This window comes from Hemitrygon akajei, chromosome 17, assembly GCF_048418815.1.
Source record: "Hemitrygon akajei chromosome 17, sHemAka1.3, whole genome shotgun sequence".
Lineage (NCBI taxonomy): Eukaryota > Metazoa > Chordata > Chondrichthyes > Myliobatiformes > Dasyatidae > Hemitrygon > Hemitrygon akajei.
In genome coordinates, this window is record NC_133140.1 from 72,377,089 (window position 1) to 72,399,179 (window position 22,091).

Below are 22,091 nucleotides of genomic sequence, written 5' to 3' on the forward strand. Positions count from 1 at the left end.
GAGAATGTTTCCAATAATGGGGCTGTCTAAGACCAGAGAACATAGCCTCAGAATACAAGGACGTCCCTTTAGAAGAGAGATGAGGAGGAAGTTCTTTAGCCAGAGAGTAGTGAATCTGTGGAATTCATTGCCACCAACGGAGGCATAGTTAAATCAGATGTTGATTAGTAAGGGTGTCAAAGATTATGGGGAGAAGGCAGGAGAATGGCACTTAGAGGGATAATAAATGGCAGAGCAAACTTGATGGGCTGAAAGTTCTAATTTGCTCCTGTGTCTTGTGGGGCATCACAGATTTAAAAGAGCTTATACATGATTTGATTGAGAGAATTTGAAACATCAGGATAATTCATCAGGCTGGATGGATATACAGAGCAGTTCCTTTGGTAGCAAATAATCAAGGACATGAGAACACAGCCTAAAAGTTAACAACAGACCTTCAGAAAGGAATTCAGGAAACATTCTCTCAGATAACGGCAGAAATTTGTAAATCTCTCCCCTAAACAACTTTTGATTTCATGATTAAGGAAGGAAGAGTATTGTTAAGCAAGTGTATGAGGGGATTTGGCATTAGGCAGGCAATGAATGCTGAAGTACAGATAAGCAAAGATCTAGTTAAATACTCAGCAGTGGGGTGGAGCTGAACGGTTGACACCTGTTGCTATAAAATCCTGCGTAAATCCAGAGCTATTTTTGCTCTAGTCTTTTGCACTATTTTGTTATGTTCAATAACTAGAGAAACTAATTCATTAACTGACCTGATGTTAGCCATTGCACTTTCAGACAGGATACATCAAATTGTCTCCCCAGTGTGAACTGTCAGTAGTTGCGAGTGAAATAGATTAAAAATCCACGTACACATATACAGCAATGCTGTTTGCTCAACCTGCTGCTTCCCTGGAGATTATAACATAAAACTTTTTTGCTCGCAGTGGAAAAGCAGTGGCAACTGTCACAAAACATCAAGCTGTGTTACTAAAGGATTAAGTCGGTAGTAGCTGCAGGAACAGGGAAAACATTTCCAAGCTGAATAAGAAGGTGAATAAATATTTATACCATTTGCTGCTCTACTGTGGAAGTTCAAGTGTGTTTGCAAAAACTCACTGAGCAATGACCAACAGCAGCAAGTAACAGCATTTAGCCGGCCTGGTTCAATGGACTCAAAACAGCCGCACGAAAGGTTAAGAGTTACTCTGCAATGGAAGGAACAGCATTTGGAAACTCCTCTAAAAGCCCTTACCTAATAAGAGGGAATTATTCCAATAGGAAGACAGCCTCTGCAGCAAAAAATGTTTAATAAACAAGATGTTCGCCAAGTACTTGGAGCAAAATTAATTCTCTCAAGTCTGCATGCCAAATTGTGAAAATTTCATTCACATGCCACTGTTCTGTTTTCAGTTTCCTTAGCTCCAGTGCTTCCAATGCACTACAAAAAATGTTCATGTAACGCTCACGATACCTCACGCTGTGGCAGCAGTTTCCAGCCCAGCATAGATCTCTCCATCATAGATTACTCCCAGACCAGTATTTTAGCTCCAACATCTTGCAACACCATCCTCAAACTCAAAAGGCTTTAGGAGGAGAACAACAGGAACTCACGAGGGTGCCAATTCCATTTCCTGCACTTCAAATGTATCTTCAGCATAAAACACGTGGTAAGTTCACCCACTCGCTTGTGGCAACAACACTAGATCTCAGTTAGAACGATGTCCAGTGGGGTTTGCAACACAAGCAGCAAGCCTACAATACCTCTCCAAGTGACAAATGCAGGATTCACGCGCTGTCTGCATCACGAGTAAAAGGTGGACCAACCGATACCAATAAAACATCTGGTCTTGGAGACTGCATCACAGCTTGTACAACATCCTTTATCGCTTGCTTGATATTTACTGATCTCCCGAGCATTCTGTGAATGACATCAGCTATAAAGTCATTTGCAGCAAAGGGTAAAAGTTCTTACAAGCCCATGCACCGATTACAGGCTTACCTCCACATAACAACTGGCAAAGTACATTTCACCATATTTCCTCACCACAAAAATCTATTTTTCTTTTACAGCACCTATTTCAGAGAAACATATTGAGTTGTTCAATCATTCCCTCTTTGCCAACACTCGTCATCAGAAACCCCATCTCTTGAATGAATCAGGAAGAGCAAGACCCCAGTGTTGAAAAGGCAAGATCTCAAAGAACATAACACTCCAGCCCCACAGCAAGGTACCAGTGCTGCTGTCACACAGGCCAGCCCGGCTGGGTCACCTGGGAGAGAGTGTCTGATGTTGCAAGACCCCAAACACCCCATGACAGCAGGTTATGTCACTGATGACGTGTCCCAGCATCTCTTCATTACTTCCACTGAGAATGCATTGTGCGACCACGCAGTACCGTCCCAATTACTTGGATTTACCCAAGGTCTGTTTGGGTGCGGTCACGCTACCAAGACAACCTCAGGAAATTATCCTGTCTACTCAATTAACCACCATTTGTAGAGACTCGAAAAAGAAGCACCAACCAATCGCAAAGATGATATCGCACTGCCCATCCAAACAGTATTATTTTTCAACACAGTGAAATGCAGTAGAAAGCTGGAGTGACATAGTCATGCCCACCCACTGCTGCATGAATGCACCACAAATCAGTCATACACTTAGTCCCAATAGCAGAAATCAGAGGCATTCTTGTACACATTAAAGGGATGCCAGCCAGCAATTATCATCCATACCGTGGGGGGGGGCTTTTTAAACTCATCCTGGTGGTTCACTGCGGAACTTTGGGCCCCGACAGAGGACTGTGAAGTGTCAAACTCATCAAATCTCCTTCCCGAATAACCACCCATCAGCAAGACAGGCCTTTATAACATTGTCAGTACTTTCCTGGTCACCAATACAGAGAGCAGCCTTCTATTTCAGATGGTATGCTGTCCTCAGCTGCAATGAAACGGAACACAAAAGTAGGGAGGACTTGTTCCAACACTACAGGAAACTGGTGATATCGTACCATGGACAGTTATGCTTTCCTCCTCAAAGGAGGAATGCAACTGGATTTAAGGCGATTTATTGAAGGTTCTTAGGGTTGATTCCTGGGAGAAAGGGACTGTCATCAGGTTCATTGTTTACTCATTACAGATCTGAAGTATGAGGGAAGAATAATAATTGGGGCACCTCGGGAGGGTTTGCTGTGAAGAAGAACCTTCCCCAAATGGAGGAAGTTGAGAACAAGAGGGCATACTTCAGAATAAAGGGTCTCCCATCTACCACGGAGAAACGGAGACATCTCTTTCACTCAAAGAGTAGTGGACCTCTGGAATTCCTCAGAGAAGGTGCGGAAGAGGAGTCATTGAAGGAAATGCACGGGTTTGATCATCAGGTAGGAAAGTATGGGTGGACCAGCCACAATCCTTTCACACGGTGGAGAGAAGGATCTGAATAGCCTTTGTCCACTCCTATTTCTCACATATTTATTAATTACCATTGGATTTTGAATTTTCCTGAGATCGGAATCAGGTCACTACCTCCAGCTCTCTGGATTCCTAGTTCAGTCACACCACTGTTACACCTGCACAGCCACCAAACATTAATAAGACACAGCCTACCTTCGAACTGGGAGATGGCGACAGAGAATCCACTTGGCTCCCTTGTTTGACAGAGTTCCCAACCAGGACCATAGCTCTGCAATCCTTACACGTGCCAATCGTCAGCTGTTTGCCATCGTCCACCACAAGCGCGTCAGCCACACGAGGGGCATACAGGAAGACAGGAAGCCGGGCCACCGTCACTGCTCTCAGTCCAAGGTAGCGCCTCCTCTCCCGTCTGCAGAAGAAGCACACGAACGTGTCCACCTTGTACCGCCGGGACCATGGGCTACCTGGCTGCTGTGAGTTCTTCCCGCGCCACCACTGCTCCAGGAGATCGTGACAGCACAGGGCGCAGGCAGACACCGTCCCCGCCGATTCTAGGCGGCCCGAACAACGGCGGCTGGCGAGAAAGGGGAAGAAGGGCTCCTCCTGGTCCCCAGGCCGGCCGGGCGGATCGACTCTGAGCCGGTACTCCCGGCCGCCTTCCAGCTCCGTGCCGCAGAGCGGGCAGGAGGGCAGCTGCCTAGTCTTCGCAGGCCGGCAGGCCTCTGCAGAGGGGCAGCCGGCGCTGATCCGCAGGTACCTCCTGAGGAAAGCTTGCACCGAGGAGATGGCCTCCTCCCGTTCCGGGCCCGAGCTGGTCGCCCACAGCTCCTCCAGCACGCCGTGGCACCTCTGGCAGCAGGAGACTTGGCCGCCCTCAGTCATGGCCTTGGCACTGGGTGGGCAGGGCAGCAGGCCGATGAAGGGGAAGTACATGGGGCCCTCCCGGGAGCTGCGGCTGGGGCCCCTGGAGGAGACGGCGCGGGCCGCGGGGCCGCAGTCCTCGCCACACAAGTAGCAGCCCCGCTGCTCTCCGCCCCCTGGGGCATCGCCCTTGAGGGGCACCACGTACAGGCGCTGCAGCACCGGCACCTTGGCCAACTCGAAGCCCTGCCACTGCTGGAGCAGAGAGTGGTGGCAGTAGGAGCAGACCCAGGTGCTGCCCTCCGGGCCAAGGGGCCGGGCGCCAGGCGGCGGGTAGTGCAGCCACAGGAAGGGGAAGAAGGGCTGATCCGAGTCGTTCTCCTGCTTGTGGACGTGCACCCGGTGCTTGGAGCCCGGGGCCAGCCGGACCCCGCAGATGAAACAGGCCCAGTGGGAGCGACCGCCCAGCCCGGCCGACCCCCCTGCGCCCTCGGCCGGGGTCACGGGCTGCCCGTTCGGCCTGGCGCCCTCCGGCTGCCCCTCGTCCCCCGAGGACGAGCTGCCGCTGCTCCCGCTGCACCTGGAGCGGCCGGGCGTCCCCGAGGGGGAGAGGCCGGCGCCGCCCACGTGGGGCTCGGAGGGTCCCGGCGCTGGGCGAGGGGGGCGGCCCGCTTCTGTCTCGGGCTCGGAGAGCTCCTGGTCGGACAGGGAGGAGAGGTCGGAGTCGTGGCCAGCGACGGGGGCGGCCGGGCTGGGGTTCCACTCGCGGGACGTCCCGCGGCCGTCGCACTGGTGCGGCCGCTTGAGCCAGTACATGCGCTTGTCGACCGGCGTGCGGGACCTCTCGAAGGAGTGCCACTGCTCGGCCAGGAAGCAGCGGCAGACGGAGCACACCAGCACCCAGCCGTCGGCGCTCACCTCCCGGGCTCCGGGAGCCGGCTCCTGCTGCGAGAGGAAAGGGAAGTAAGGCAGGCGAGCCGAGCCGGGACACTTGGCCCGGACCTGCAACCTCTGCTCCCGCCCGGGACTTATACGGCCCCCACAGATGAAGCAATGCAATCGTCCCGGACTGTGTTCCCCGGCCGAGATCGCTGCCATCAGCCGGTGCTTCCTGGACATGGGAACAGCCGCTTCTTTGTCACTCATGTTGGCTGAGAGAAATGCAGTGGCTGCTTTCACACACACACACCCTCCCCTCCTCTTCCCTGAACAGTCCCCTCCCCTCCCAGCTCAGTCACCTCTCCCCTCCCCTCCCAGCCCAGCCCAGTCCCCTCCTTTGCCGGCCGCACTCTCACTGCTGTCCCGGGCGGCCGCGGCAAACTTTGCAAAGATCTCCTCTACGGCTGGCTACCGAGCGCCATCTCACAGGGAGCTTCTCCGTGGTCCCACAATGCAGCCCCTGGCCCCCCCAAACTTCCAGAGAAACACCCCGGGCCGCACACGACGATCCGGACTCCACGCCGGCCCGCGATGCTGAGCGGACTGCGGACAGCACGGCTCTCATACCGCCGCTTTCTGCAATTTAAACAAGGGAGCCCATGTTATTCTAACTAAAGAATTGCATACACCATCTCTCCAAAAAAGTGTGCCTAAACGGGGAATTAGATATACCCTACATTCAGGTAACTCACATTTAAAGTAATCTTGAGGTTGAAATTATATATACAGTACTTCAGTTTTCTCTATTGAATGCAACCTGAAAGCGAATTAAATATTGCATAGTCCCTGCACTAAATTTATTTTAGAAATTGTACACCCTCAATTAATCCAGTTCAGTGCATCTTAAATTAATTATGTGCTTCTTTATTCGTATCTGTAAAGAAGGGGAAGCCCTTGGTTACCCCGACTTAGGTTACCACAACATCCTGCCATCAGTTGTAAATTTAGGACAAATTTAGGAAATTCTATTTTCCTGCAAATGCCTGCAAGAAAATGAATCTCAAGTAAGGATATGGTGACATGTACGTACTTTAATAGTAAATAAATTTCCTTTGACATCAGTGCTGGAAACGGGAACTCAGCGAGCCGAGCAGCATCTGTAAGGGTTCTCCGACCAGAAAGGTCGACGTTTCCTTTGCCGCCACGGATGCTGCTCGCTCCTCCAGCAGGCTGTTTGTTGCCATAGTAAATTAGCACCAAGTTTCCTCCCGCGCTCCCTGAAAGGACGGAAAGGTGGTGCTGGCAGCGCGCAAAACTGTCTCGAAAGGATTTTGCGGTTTTAAATCTGAAACATCATTCCCGAAACATCGATCCCTTTGAAAACGCAGTAGAAGCCACTTTCTAATCCTGTTCTGACATTTCACCGGCTTTCTGTTAAATTTTAAGTGACAGACAAGTTTACCAGAAATAGACTCGATAATACCTTCGTTCCATTCAGCACACCACGGTTCTGCCCCTTCCAATTTACTCATAATTTTAATCTTTATTAATATTCTAGCGCTGAGTTACTTCCACTCACGCGAGTAAAAAAAAATAGAAGACTTATTAGCCGCGCTGGGAATTGGTTGCAAACTTCAACTACCATTTCAAAAAGTTACAGATTAAACTTAAAGGGGATTAAAATTCCTAAAATGCTGGGGGCTTTGGATTTTTAAAAAAACTGTGCTCCCGCAAAAGAGCTAATTGGAAAGATAGGACAAACTTGTATTGACGGAGTGCACTTTACTCAAAACGAATTCATTTACAGTACCTGAAATGCTGTCTCCGCCTTCTTCGGTGCGCACAGCAAGATCCAATAAAGACGAAGCCGGTCAAAATGCATTCAGGATTTTGGACAGGTAGAGGATAGTGTGGTTTTGAAGGCTATGGGCAAATGGGAAGAACTTAGATGTTAAGTTGGTCGACACGGACGAGTTGCGCCGACGGGCTTGTTAACGTGCTGTGACTAGGTCCCATATTGACCATGAAATCACCAAACAAGTGGCAAGTTGCTTCATTACCATTGGAACAGCTGAGCTGAGCTGTTGCTTCAGGCCTCCGTTGCTCTTTTCAGAAATAGTTGGCGCCAGCTCCTTGTGGCCACCCTAATTTCTTCCTGGAGCTCCCGGTTCTCCCCACATGCCCAGGACATGTGGCCTGGTGGATTTACTGACAGCTGCAATTGCCTCTGGTGCAGGGGCTCACGACCTTTTTTTTTGCCACAGACCCCCTACCATGGATGAGGGGGTCAGCGAACCCCAGGAGCTGAAGTAAAACTGGGGTGGATGGGAAAAATAGCAAGGAGGCTGCACAGTCTCGACGGCCTCCATCACAGTTATAAGGAAATATTGGAAAGATTGCATGGTTCAAACATGAGTAATGGCTAAGAAGATAATTATAATGAATTCTGAAAATCTATAAAATGTTACTTAATAATGGTGGCTGTGAAGATACTGAATTGTCATGGCAATCAATGGCCTCAGTAAGAGTCCTACGCACACAAATGAAAGAAAAAACTGGTTTAAGGACTGTGTAAGAGGGAAGGGTTAACTTGCAGGTTGAGTTGGTACTGGGGAAGGCAAACGCATTGTTAGCATTCATTTTGAAAGGTCTAGAATGTAAAAGCAAGGGTGTAATGTTAAGGCATTGTTTAGACAGTATTTGCAGTATTGTGAGCAATTTTGCTCCCCCTACCGAAGAGTGTTCTGGGTTTGGAAGAGGGTCCAGAGAAGGTGCACAAGAATAGTCACAGGAACAAAAGTGTTAATGGATAAGGAGCACTTGATGGCTCTGAGCCTGAACTCACTGGGGTTTAGAAGAATGGAGGAATCTCATTCAAACCTACCAAACATTGAAAGGCCTAGATAGAACAGATGTGTAGAGAATGTTTCCAGTAGTGGGAGATTCTAGGACCAAGAGGTCACAGCCTCAGAATAAAAGGACATCCATAGAACCATAGAACATTACAGCACAGAAACAGGCCTTTTGGCCCTTCTTGGCTGTGCCGAACCATTTTTCTGCCTAGTCCCACTGACCTGCACCCAGGCCATATCCCTCCAAACCCCTCTCATCCATGTATCTGTCCAAGTTTTTCTTAAATGTCAGAAGTGCATGCTGGCCTTTATAACAAGAGGAATTGAGTATAGGAGTAAAGAGGTCCTTCTGCAGCTGTACAGGGCCCTGGTGAGACCCCACCTGGAGTACTGTGTGCAGTTTTGGTCTCCAAATTTGAGGAAGGACATTCTTGCTATTGAGGGAGTGCAGCGTAAGTTCACAAGGTTAATTCCCAGAATGGCGGGACTGTCATATGTTGAAAGATTGGAGCGACTGGGCTTGTATACACTGGAATTTAGAAGGATGAGAGGGGATCTGATTGAAACATATAAGATTATTAAGGGATTGGACACGCTGGAGGCAGGAAGCATGTTCCCACTGATGGGTGAGTCCAGAACTAAAGGCCACGGTTTAAGAATAAGGGGTAGGCCATTTAGAACAGAGATGCGGAAAAACTTTATCACCCAGAGAGTGGTGGATATGTGGAACGCTCTGCCCCAGAAGGCAATGGAGGCCAAGTCTCTGGATGCTTTCAAGAGAGAGTTAGATAGAGCTCTTATAGATAGCGGGGTCAAGGGATATGGGGAGAGAGGAGGAACGGGGTACTGATTGTGTATGATCAGCCATGATCACAGTGAATGGTGGTGCTGGCTAGAAGGGCCGAATGGCCTACTCCTGCACCTACTGTCTATTGTCTATTGCATTCACCACTTGATCTGACAGCTCATTCCACACTCCCACCATTCTCTGCATGAAGAAGCCCCCCCCCCCAATGTTCTCTTTAAACTTTTCCCCCTTCACCCTTAACCCATGTCCTCTGGTTTTTTTTTCCCCTGGCCTCAGTGGAAAAAGCCTGCTTGCATTCACTCTATCTATACCCATCATAATTTCATACACCTCTATCAAATCACCCCTCATTCTCCTACGCTCCAGGGAATAATGTCCTAACCTAGTCAACCTTTCTCTGTAAGTCAGTTTCTCAAGTCCCGGCAGCATCCTTGTAAACCTTCTCTGCACTCTTTCAATCTTATTAATATCCTTCCTGTAATTAGGTGACCAAAACTGCACACAACATCCCTTTAGAACGAAGATGAGGAGGAATTTCTTTAGCCAAATGGTAGTGAATCTGTGGAATTCATCACTACTAACAGCTGTGTAGGCCAGGTTATTTCTTAAAGTGGAGGTTGATAGGTTCTTGATTAGTTCGGGTGTCAAAGGTTATAGGGAGAAAGCAGGAGAATGGGGTTGAGAGGCAAAATGAATCAGCCATGGTTGAATGGCGGAGCAGACTCGATGGTTAATTCAGCTCCTCTGTCTTATGATTGTGTGGTAGTTAAAAGGTTAGCACATGGTGGGTTCAGTCTTAGACTTGATCCATATCCAGATCAAAGCCCGAAAGTCAATGAGAAGTCCAGAAGCTGAGGTCTGATAGCTCGGAGCCCCATGTCTGCAAATCTGTTCAAGCCCTCTGGGGAAGCTGAAAGCCCAATGTCTGCGAATCGGAGGCTGGTGGCCAAAGACTGCCTGTGCTGGGGTTAGAGGACGGTTTACGTGAGTGGGTTGGTGGGAGGGAGGAAGAGGGCTTGTTTCACAGTTGTTGCTTTGTCACTTAGTTGTGTTCTGTGTTTTGCTGAGTATGGTGGGCCCGCTATGTTGGCATTGGAACGTGTGGCAACACTTGCAAGCCGCCCCCAGCACATCATTGGGTATCTCAAAGCATATCTGATAAATTAATATGAACAAGTAAATAAATCTGGGCTTCACTATTCTATGTTGGGGGAAAAGGAAATTGACTGAGTCTTTAGCAGCATTGGCCAACATGATGTGACCACCTCATGACTGATTCTTAACACCTCAGTTCGAAGTAAATTTTATTATCAAAGTATATATATGTCTCCATATACAACACTGAGATTCATTTTCTTGTGGGCATACTCACCAAATCTATAGAATAATAACTATAATAGAATCAACGAAAGATCAACCAGAGTGCAGAAGACAACAAACTGTGCAAATGCAAATATAAATAAATAGCAATAAATAACCAGAACATGGGATAGAGAGGTGAGCTCATTGGCTTTGGGAACATTTCAGTGATGGGGCAAGTGTGTGTAGTTATCTCCTTTTATTCACGAGCCTGATTATTGAGGGGTAGTAACTGTGTTGAACCCGGTGGTGCGAGTCCTGAGGCTCTCGTACCTTCTGCTTGATGGCAGCAGCAAGAAAAGAGCATGGCCTGGGTGGTGAGGATCTCTGATGATGGATATTGCTTTTCTATGACAACATTTCATGTAGATGTGCCCAATGGTTGTGAGGGCTTTACCCGTGATGACTGGGCCGAATCCGCTACCTTTTGTAGGACTTTCCATTCAAAGACATTGGTGTTTGCAAACCAGGCCATAAGGCAGCTAGTTAATGCACTCTCCACTACACATCTATGTCAAAGTTGTACATGCCATGCCAAACCTCCACAGACTCCTAAGGAAGTAAAGGTGCTGCCATTCTTTCTTCAGGGATAATGAGGGATGGACAACACCACTAGCACTGTTAATGATGTCTCCCTTCCAGGAATGAGTAAAAGGAGCACAACTGAAGTCTTGGCTTAACAGTTCACCCAAATACAACAATGCAGTGTGTCCTCAATACTGCTCCAAACTATCAGTTTAAATGCTGCAGTGCTGAAGTCCCAGGATAAAGCTAGGACCTAGAAATTTCTGAGCACTTAGTGAAGAGTGGTACTATTCTGCTAAGGTGATACCACAGCCTGGAAAATCCAGGCAGTTAACAAACAGGCATCTGCAGAATCTCTTATGTTTATACTTTACTGCTCTACTGCGGAATCGCTTCGAGGTCTGCTCACCCCAGAGAAGTTTAAATCCTCAATGTCAAAGTTCAAAGTATATTTATTATCAAAGTACGTATACAGTACACAACCTTGAGATTCGTCTTCTTGCAGGCAGCCACAAAACAAAGAAACACCATGGAGCCCATTTAAAGAAAAACCCCCAGAGCAAGATCATCAAAAGTGTAGAAAAAAGAACAAATCACAGAAACAAAAAGCGAACAAGTAACACACAGAATGTTCAACATCAAACCGCAGAATCCCCAAAAGTGAGTCCACAGCCATGAGCTGCCAAGGTGAGTGAAGTCGGTCCAGGAGCCGATGGCCACAGCCTCCAAGTTAGCACTGCATTGGTGGTTGCAGGTCACAGCCACAGATCCAGTTCCAGTGTCATCCGTTTATTCCCCTCCGTAGATGCTGCCTGACATGCTGAGTTCCTCCAGCAATTTGTGTGTGTTGCTCAGGTTATGAACAGGGTCGGTATTAGTGACTGTGAAGGAAACCCCAGACTTTCAGTTAAATCAGACACCAAAAAGCATTACCAATCTACTATTGAACAGTTGTGAATTATAACGATGTGTCCCTGGAGGGCCAAGTTCCCAGAGGGGATACTACAGAAAAAAAGCTGATCTCAGAGGGCAGAGACCAAGATGGTTTAGGGCTTGTTAAAGAAGGAATTCCTTCTGCAGTCTCGGCTTTGCAAAAGGCAACATCACACCAGCTGTATGGACAGCTCTTTCCTGTCTCCACTGCAGACAACTCTCCATAAAGCAGCAGGCAGTAACAGAGCAGAATTCAGCAACAGGTAATAAGGCTGCCACCATGCAGTTTGTAATAATGTGAAACGCAAGAGGCATTATGTGTTGAACAGCGGATGCTTGCAAAAGCACATAATAATAAGTCTTTTATTTGCTCCAACCCCAGTTTGAACCCATCCTATAGCTTCAAATAAATGTTATTTCATATCTGTGGATTTGTACTCAATGAATTAAAGTTAAATGCAGTCTTTTTGATGAAGCAAATAAATTAATATTCTCACAAATTTTGTTTTCTTAGATGCAGATACTAAAAGATATAGAATTAAATAAGTATAAATCAACAATAATCCAACTGAATGGGAGATTAGCCCTGGGTGATCAATTCCTAATGCTTCATTACCAGTGCTTTACTTTCTCAATTAGCGATAATTTTTTTCTATAATAACAACACAATAAACATATTTACAAGACCTTTTTCATGATTCAAGTTCAAGTTTGACTGTCATTCAACCATACATGAATACAGCCAAACAAAACAGTGTTATTCCAGGGCCAAGGTGCAAAACACAGTACCAATAACCACACACAGCACGAGGCACAGAGAGCACATATAAGAATCAGGTTAAATATCACCAGCATGTTGTGAAATTTATTAACTCTGCAGCAGCAATACAATGTGATACATGATAAATATAGAAAAAATGGAATTACGGTAAGTATAGATATATGTGTGTGTGTGTGTGCATATTAAATCATTAAATTAAAGTAAGTAGTGCAAAATTGTAAATTAAAAAAAGTGGTGAAGTAGTGTTCATGGGTTTAATGTCCACTTAGCAGATATTAGTAAAATGTAGTCACGCAAATAAAAACATAGTCCAAGACCCCGACTCTATGACTGAAAATAGTAAAATAAAGCATTTTTGTTGATATTTAAGTGTTTTAATTGGTTTCCATTAAAAAACATAGCTACAAGTGTGGAAGACCTGTTAATATTAGCATAAAATACAAAATAAATACTTTCTGAAGTGTTTAATGAAATACTTCCCTCAGCATTCAAATAGCTGGATAAATATTTTCTTTGCAATCCCCCAGTTTGTTTTAATAATTTGCCCTTTAAAAGTCTGTCGACCAACAATATACAAATGAAATTCCTGAGATGCTTTCACTGTTTATCATTCTGAAAGATGGTTATCCGGCCTTGACGTTTCACACATGGGGACTGCAGAGTCCATCTACAATCTTTGTTGTGGAGAATTTAAATGCTTATGATTCTGAATGGTACAATCATCTGCCTTGTCATAAGTTAAAAAAGAGGAGACCTTTCTTATGTAATTGTTGGAGAGTCTTACAGTCCCTGTTCTTCTAAAGGAAGAAGTATATTTTACACCAGGACTTGGCCAGCAATACTCTAGGAATTCCACAGCTTAATCCCTCCATTCCTGGCCATAACAATTAATTTATTACATCTATTGCAAGGTCATATTTTTTAATAAAAGGTTATTGTGTGTTTTCCTACCTCTTTTTTGAGTCTAGATCCTGACCTTTACTGCTTCTCTTTGCACTATGCATTAGCCTTTGCATTCCCTCACTTAAGTATACCCCAGCCATGCTCGAACCAAAGATGCAGCAGTGGATTTTGCCACAGTCATATCTCCTCTAAAGCAACAGAAACAAAGTGCTGGAGAAACTCAGCAAATCAGGCAGCATCTAAGGAAAGAAATAAAGAGTCAATGTTTTTGTGTGCAAAAATATTGACTGTCCCTTTGCATTAGATATAGGAGAAGAATTTGGTTATTTGGCCCATCATGTCTCCTTCCCATTCCATCATGGCTGATTTATTATCTCTCTCAAACCCATTCTCCTGCTTTCTCCCCATAACCTTTGAGGGATTTACTAATCAAGAACCTATCAAATTCTGCCTTAAATATGCCCAATGACTTGGCCTCCACAGCTGTCTGTAACAATGAATTCCACAGATTCACCACCCTCTGGCTAAAGAAATTCCTCCTCATCTCCATTCTAAAGGATCTTCCTTCTATTCTGAGCCCTTTGGTCCTAGATTTCCCCACTATAGGAAATATCTTCTCCATGTCTACTCTATCTAAGCCTTTCAATATTCGATAGGTTTCAATGAGATCACCCTTCATTCTTCTAAACTCCAGTCAGTACAGGCCCAGAGCCATCAAGCACTCATCATTCTGATGAACTCCCTCTAGACTAGGGATTCCTAACCTTTTAATTGACCCCTACCATTAATTGAGGGGTCTGTGGACCCCAGGTTGGGAACACCAAGCTGGTGCCAAACATATTGTTTCACTTTCCTTTGGACTACACTGGTAAGGGAAGAGGTGGGATCTGGCATCCCAGGATCTCCATACCTCCTGCCCACTCTAGTGCCACAACCCATTGCCCTTTGATCATCATTGTAAATTATTGCTATTGTAAAAGTGATGTTTTAAATGTATTTGTCTACAGTTCTTTAGTGAATTCTTAAAATCGACACCCTATAATGGTGTATAGGTGAGCAGGAGCCTTCAACTTTGACTCCAAACCCTTGAAGTCTAATGACACCAAGTCAAACATAAATAAGGAAATCTCTTCCTGATTACCATCTACTGATCTCCTTTAGCTGATGTATCAGTGCTCCCTCATGCTCTACAAAACTTATAAGAGATGCAGAAAGTGGCAAGTGCCCATTATATACACTGGGTAGGGGTCTTCAAGATTGGTTAGCCCACACGTACAGAGCTGACCAAGTGACAGGTTCTGTGGCAGGGAAACAAAATGAGGAATAGGCTCCAAACGTGGCAAATGTAATTGTCCATGATTAAATTCATAGAAGTAACCATAGCATATTTCTCGTAGAGACAAACCTCACCCTCATACTGAGGTCTACCTCCGTCACGTGACATGGGATAGACTTAGAACAGAAATGGCAATTCAAAACTGGGCATCCATGAGCTGTGGACCATTAGCAGCAGAAAAAATATATCCCGCTGCAATCTGTATCTTTGTGCCAGGTACCTCATTCTACAAATACTATCAAACAATCCTGGTTTAGTGAGATAAAGCATATCTGGAGCAGAGCAAGGCATAGCTAAAATTGAGATGTCAACAATTTGATACTGCAACACTGAACTACAAACACACTATACATCAGAAACAGCATGCAATAGAGAGAGTTATCATCTCAGGGTTAGTATCACAGCTACCACCAGGCTGGAGGTACGGAAGCCTGAAGTCCCACACCACCCAGTTTCAAGAACAGCTACCTCCCTTCAACTATTCATTCTTGAACCAACCTGCACAAACCTAACCACTACAGTTTTGCAACACTCATATCACCTTGATCACTTTGTATTAAAATGGACTTTTTTCATTCTGATTGTGTTCTCTTGTGTGCATATTGTTATATGATGCCATGTTCTTGTGATGCTGTTGCGATTTAAGTTTTTCATTGCACCTTTGCATAAGACAATAAATTCAACTTTGAGTTAAGTGAGATCACAACTAGCAGAACTGGTCGATGCTCTTCATTCCTATCACACCAGAATGGTTGTCTATAATTGAGTAGTTAACAATTGGAGGAGACTTCAAGAACATTCCCACCATCAGCAGGATCCAGAATATGCACACTAAAGTCAAAACTGAATCATTCATAACCACATTTAGCCAGGAGTGTCAAATGGAGGACTCATCCAGTTTCATCTTGGGATGCCCAACATCTCAGAAACTGGTCTTTATCCAATTCGGTTTACTCCACATAACATCAACAAGAACTTCCGTATACAAAGACCAAGGAGCCAGGCCACATCCCAGACTCGGGCTGCCAAAATAGCCAAGTTCCTAGTGGAGTTACAACAGTGGCATCTACTCATCACAGTGAAAATTGCCCAGGTGTGTCCCGTTCATGCCAAAAGTGCATCAAGCCAGACTCCCAATCAGTGCACTTCCAAATCACCATTAAAGTGTTGGAAACTGTCATCAAAGGTGCTATCAAGCAGTACTTATTCAGCAACAATCTTCGTAGCAATATTCATCTTAATTAGTAAGGGCATCAAAGGTTATGGGGGAAAGCAGGAGAATGGTGTTGAGAGGGAAAACAAATTAGCTGTGATCAAATAGTGGATCAGACTCATTGGGCGAAATGGCTTAATTCTGCTCCTATGTCTTAAGGTCCAGTGTGGATTTCACTAGGGACACTCCCACTCCATGACTTATCTGAGTCTTGATTTAAAAATTAATCAACTTCACCATCCACAAGGGACGAGATCATAGTGTAATGATGGAATGTTCTCCATTTACCTGAATCAGTTCCAACAGTAAGTTGAACATTCTCCAGGACCAAACAGGCTGTTCGACTGATACCCCATCCACAGTTCTGAACATTCTTTCCATCCACTATCACCATACCATGTCTGCACTGTTTACCATCTACAAAATATGATAGTTACTCACACGGGTACCTCTGATCTCACCCACAATTCCTGCTACCAAGAAAGACAAGGATAAAAATACCACCTGCAGGTTTCACTCCAAGTCACAGGCTGCTCCAAATTAGAACATCCTCCCCAGTGTCCAAAGTTCAAAGTAAATTTATTATCGAAGTACATATATGTCACCATATACAACTCTGAGATTAATTTTCTTCTGAGCATTCTTAATAAGTCTATCTAATAATAACCATAACAGAATCAACGAAAGACCACATGAACTTGAGCGTTCAACCAGAGTGCAGAAGGAAAGAAAAACTTTGCAAATACAAGAAGAAAGAAATAATAATAACAAGCAATAAATATTGAGAACATGAGATGAAGAGTACCTAAAAGTGAGTCCATAGGTTGTGGGAACAGTTCAGTGATGAGGCAAGTGAAGTTATCCTCTTTGGTTCAAAAGACGGATGGTTGAGGGATAATAACTGTTTCTGAACCTGGCGGTGTGAGTCCTGAGGCTCCTGTGCATTCTTCCTAATGACAGTAGCAAGAAGAGGGCATTTCCTGGGTGGTAGTGGTGGGGAGTTCCTGATGATGGATGCTGCTTTCCTGCAATAGTGTTTCATGTAGATGTGCCCAATGGTGGGGAGGGTTTTACACATGATGGACTGAGCTGTATCTATTACTTTTTGGTCCACTGTGGGCTGAAGGACCTGTATGTCCTGTAATGTTCTATGTTGTAATTTTCTTGGACACTCCTCCCTAGTGTCATTCACTGAGTACCTTCATTGGCCTACCTTGTTGAAAACCTGATTTGACAAGGACTAATTAATCAGGAGGGATGGATGACAGGGGTATAAATACCACTGGACTAGACATTCTCGTGTGTCATCCCCGATGAAGATGGCAGAATTTGTCATCAAGATGTCAGTTAAAATTGATACCTGTACCTGGCTAGAACCCCAAGAAGAAATAGGGAAGGATTAAATGCTCACCTTGACAACAGTCCCAACATGCTAATCAATCAATCAACCAATAAGTAAATAAACGGATGAAATAATCAATAAATTAATTAATTAATACAAAAAGGTACCAAAAAAAATTATTTACTTCAGACACAATTATGTATAACATGCAAACTGATCCAAAATTCGGCTCTCCTGTTCCTAACTTACCGCAATCAATGTGCTTGCTGTGAAGCACACATTCTCCAGCTCCTGGTCACTCCAGGTTGGCAACTCATCAGTTTTAACTCCTCTATTGCTTTGATCATCCAGATCTGTCTATAATATCCCAGAGTCTACAGTTCTACAAGATCTCTTTACTTCTGGTTATTTGCACATCCCAAATTTTAACCACTCCACCTTTAGTGAATGTGACTTCAGTTTCAAAGACACTGTGCTCTGAGATTCACCCCAGTGCTCTCTGTCTCTGTCTGTCTTCCTCCAAAACATTCATTACAATGTTTCTCTTTGAGCAAGCATGTTCAGATTTACTAATATATTTGGCTTCCCTCCTAGGAAGAATTTTGGGCCATGATTTCATGTCAAAGAAGGTATATAAATGCTTGCAGTTGTTGTAGATCAACTGTGACAGATACTTTGGAAACGCAAAATCTTTAGAAGAATAAATTCCAAAATACTAATGCTCACATAATCTAAACATACAAGAACCAGATGGAGAGCAGATTCAGACCTTGGCTTCACTAACGTAGACTCTCTAAAACCTCCTAGAATGTCAGCAGCAATAATTGTACTCAGATACACTATTATAATAATTGGCATCTCTTCAGTTTTCTATCATCCTGGGAACAGAAGAACATTGAAGACTGAGTTGAAGTTCTGGGAAAGTCCTGGTTGGAATTTGCCACTTCTGCCAAATTCTATAGGTAGGGTCGTTTATTGGCACATTGAGGTTATAAGTTACTTTTCAATTATCAGCACTAAAGTTGTTCTTTCCCCCCATATGTATACCTCCTCTGACTTCAGTATGGGGGTGTATATGTGGACACTAACACTTACCAATGGTTGTAGCAATGGATATTTACATGTGAAGAGTGGCCATTTAAATGAGGCAGCAGTTGACTTGGGTGGTGGGGTGGAGATACATCTCTACCAAAGGAGATGTAAGGTGCTCCTTCTTTCTGCTAGCCTGCTTAGCCCCCCAATCAGGGTCACGTGAGGCCATGGGAGCTGGTGGGTGGATGGTTGTATGAGCAGCTGGTGCATATCAGAACCCCTGACACCAGGCAGACAATTTCTGAAGATTGTTGAGAATGGCTGGGGCCATCCACCTTGTAAAGACACTGCCCAAAAAAAGACATTGGTAAACTACTTCCATAGAAATAATTGCCAAGAACTATCATGGTCATGGGAAGACCACGATCGCCCACATCATACGACATGGCACGTCATGATGATGAGGAGCAAATGACTGGCAAAGTCTGTGGGTGGCAATGCCACAAACAGCTTGTGCCATGTTGTTGGGAAGTTGTCAAGGGAAGTGCTTGGGAAATACATAATTCATAAATGACCAAAACAAATGATCGAATGCTGTCCTTGTTTCTGAGCAACTTGTTGGATGCTGCATAATCTCATGCAAATAAAAATGGGGGAAATCGAGGAAGATCAGGTCAGGGGGATACAGGAAAAATAGAACATGGAACAGGGCCTTCAGCCCATGATGTCATGCAAAACTGAGCTAATGATACCTAACTAAACTAATTCCCAGCCTACACATACTTCATGTCCTTCCAGTCTCTGCATATTCACTCATCTAAGAGCCTGTATCACATCTGCCTTCACCACCATCCAGGCAGCACATTTCAGGGACCCACCACTCTGTGTGTAGAATACTTGCCCCACAGGCCTGCTGTGAACTTTGCCCTCCCTCAGCTTAAATCCACACCCTCTAGTATTAGACAGTCTGACCCTCAGAAAAAGATACTAGTCATCTCCTCTATCTCTGCCTCTCATAACTCAGCCTCGCTAGAGAAAACATCAGCCCCTCACTCTAGCCTCTAATCCAGGCAACGTCCTCATAGGCATCTTTTGCACCCTCTCCAAAGACTCCACATCTTTCCTATAATGGGATGACCAGAACTGAATGCAATACTCCAAATGTGGTCCAGCTAGTTTTATAAAGCTGACTCTTGACCTGAATGCCTCGACCAACAAAGGTAAGAATGCCATATGCCTGTCTTACCACCCTGTTAACTTCTGCCACTTGCTCAGCTTCAAGAATTGGGTTGAAAGTAGACGATGCTAGATCTACGCGCACACGCGTGTGTGTATGTGTGCTATGTGTTCTCATATGAACAAAACATGCATTAATGTGTGCACAAGTGCCATGCGTGCACATATATGTAAAGATTAGCTATATTTGTCACATATACATCAAGACATTGAAAAACACAGTGGCACACGTCGTTTGCATCAACGACCAACACAGTCTCAGGATGCACGACGGGGCAGTGTCACCACACTTCCAGCACAAACAGGGCATGCCCACAACGTACTAACCCTAACCCTACGTCTTTGGAATGTGGGAGGAAGACAGAGGAAACACACGGGATAACGGGGAGAATGTACAAGCTCCTTACAGGCAGCGGTGGGAATCAGACCGCTATCAGTGGTTGCTAGTTCTGACGCTGACCACTGCGCTACCATTCCATGTATTTCTCTGATCCTAAACTTAAATATCTACCGTATAGGTATAGACACATTTAAGTTTATAGTCATAGAAAAAAAAACAGAAAATGTTCAAGCACAGAAGACTATTCAGCCCATCATGTTCTTGCCAGACAGACATTTATTCCCCAGACTAATCCTACCTTCCAGCACTAGTCAATTCACCTGCAGGTCACAGCTCTTCACATTCATGTTCCATTTTTAAGAACATTGAAGATTTCTTCTTCCACTACCCTTTCAGGTAGTGAGTTCCAGACTCCTCCGGCATCTCACCACCTTATCTCTCCATTAATGCTTCTACCAATCATTTGAAATCTATGGCTTCTAGATATCCCCCACCTTCCACACCACTGCTGCCTTCTCTAGTTAAACTACCTCAGACCTTCATTTTTATTTAACCACTCAAAAAAATCTCCCCACAGTCTCTCTGTTGCCTATCCAATGCTTCATCTTCACTACAATCTTCTAGTTTTGACAACATCCTTGCATTTTTTCTCCTCTGCACTTCGTTCGTTCGTTATGTACCACGTGGTGTGACGGGGCAAACGTGGTCTTTCCACGACCATGATTGCTCTTGGCATATTTTTCCACAGAAGTGGCTTGTCATTGCCTTCCTCTGGGCAGTGTCTTTACGCGTGACCCTCCCCCAGCCATTATCAATACTCTTCCAAGATCGTCTGCCTGGCGTCAGTGATCGCATAACCAGGACTTGTGATACGCCCCATCTGCTCATACAACCATCCACCACCTGCTCACATGGCTTTGCATGACCCTGATCAGGGGCGCGAAGCAGGTGCTACACCTTGCCAAAAGGTGACCTACAGACTAATAGAGCACCTCACGCCTCCTTTGGTAGAGATGCATCTCCACCCCGCCACCTGGAAGCTGTGGTGTAACTCATGTTATATATGGCTCTACCATGGCCTCTACGCTCTTATATTCAGTGCCTCAACTAATTAAGAAAAGCATGTCTCCAATATCATCCTTTAAGTATCTGTGGACATACATGCCAAAGTTCATTTGTATAAAGCTCCCCCGTCACCCCTTTTGTTATATATCCCCGTGCTTTTTTGCAGCTGCACAGTTTTGCATGTGTACATATGATTCATGTAAATTATATTTACTTGTTGTTTGGATTGAAGTCTTCAAAAACCCCAGCAATATTACACAAATTACAAAGACGACTTAATTGCCATTGTCTTGGATACAATGTCCCAGATGGAAAACTACTTCTCTGTGTGCAGTCAAACTTTATGTATATTCTTTACGCTATTTTTTATGATGTGATTTTTCTGGTTGGGGTCCACAGAGTGGAACCTCTCACTTGGTAATTACTTAAATTGTAGAGAATGTCAGCACATCAAATCACAACCTTCCTCCCCCTTTTACCACCCTTGAATTAGGCTCCAAACACCCTTTAAACACACAGCGCCATTTGGGGAATCCATTTCAGATCCACAAGTGGTCCAGGGTTTGAATCATTAGAATTCGTACCAATTATGGCTTGTGTATATATTACCAGTCCCCGAACACGATGTTCAACTTGCCGTCTGACTTTACTGAAATTAGGAGCCAAAGATTTTTCTTTGCAAACTGTGAAAGCTCCAAGCTAAAGATTTGGTCCAAAAAGGTAGAGAATAATAAACAAAGATGAACTCCAGGGAAAGTTTTACCTCAGTGAAATCCAGTATACTGATACAGGCTGAGCAAAGGTTTAAGGGGAAGGGGGATTATTCCATCTCCACGCTAATGACTCCTGTGACCCTGGTTCCACACTGAGCTGATGTAATGAGAGGGAGCAAGCATGTAAATATTTCTTGAAGCTGCCTTTCTGCACACATCAAGGGGGCTGGCCCAGCCACGAAGCTCCGACGATGTCTGGAACATTTCAATTAGCAAATAATAAAATGGTCTTTGTTATTTCATTGCACACAGAGGACTGCTGTAATGTTGGAGCCTGACCTCAGCTTTGTTTACTTCGCTAACTTCCGTGGCAAATGTTTGTGAGGCCCAAGACTCTCATGACAAAACATTTGACAAACAATTTACTCGCCTTGGAGTCACTGTGAGGTAGATTCACTAAGTTAATCCCCAAGTGGGTTGCGCCTCAAACATCAGTGCGTAAGAAATAGAACGGATG

The 22,091-nt window shown here is 44.9% G+C and overlaps 1 protein-coding gene and 1 long non-coding RNA gene across 3 annotated transcripts in view; one reads left to right on the forward strand and one right to left on the reverse strand.

Annotated features, from left to right (window-relative positions):
* Positions 1–5,405, reverse strand: part of gse1b (Gse1 coiled-coil protein b) — a 717,669-nt gene extending 712,264 nt beyond the window's left edge. For both annotated transcript variants that reach the window (XM_073070370.1, XM_073070369.1), the window contains exon 1: positions 3,589–5,405. In XM_073070370.1, coding sequence (XP_072926471.1) covers positions 3,589–5,403 — 1,815 coding nt within the window. In that variant the 5' untranslated portion in view covers positions 5,404–5,405. The remainder of the gene's footprint in view (positions 1–3,588) is intronic.
* A 147-nt stretch (positions 5,406–5,552) lies between these two features.
* Positions 5,553–12,270, forward strand: LOC140741004 (uncharacterized). Its single transcript, XR_012101983.1, has 3 exons — positions 5,553–5,879; positions 11,186–11,367; positions 12,128–12,270. It is a non-coding gene; the product is annotated as an uncharacterized lncRNA (long non-coding RNA).
* The last annotated feature ends 9,821 nt before the right edge of the window (positions 12,271–22,091 follow it).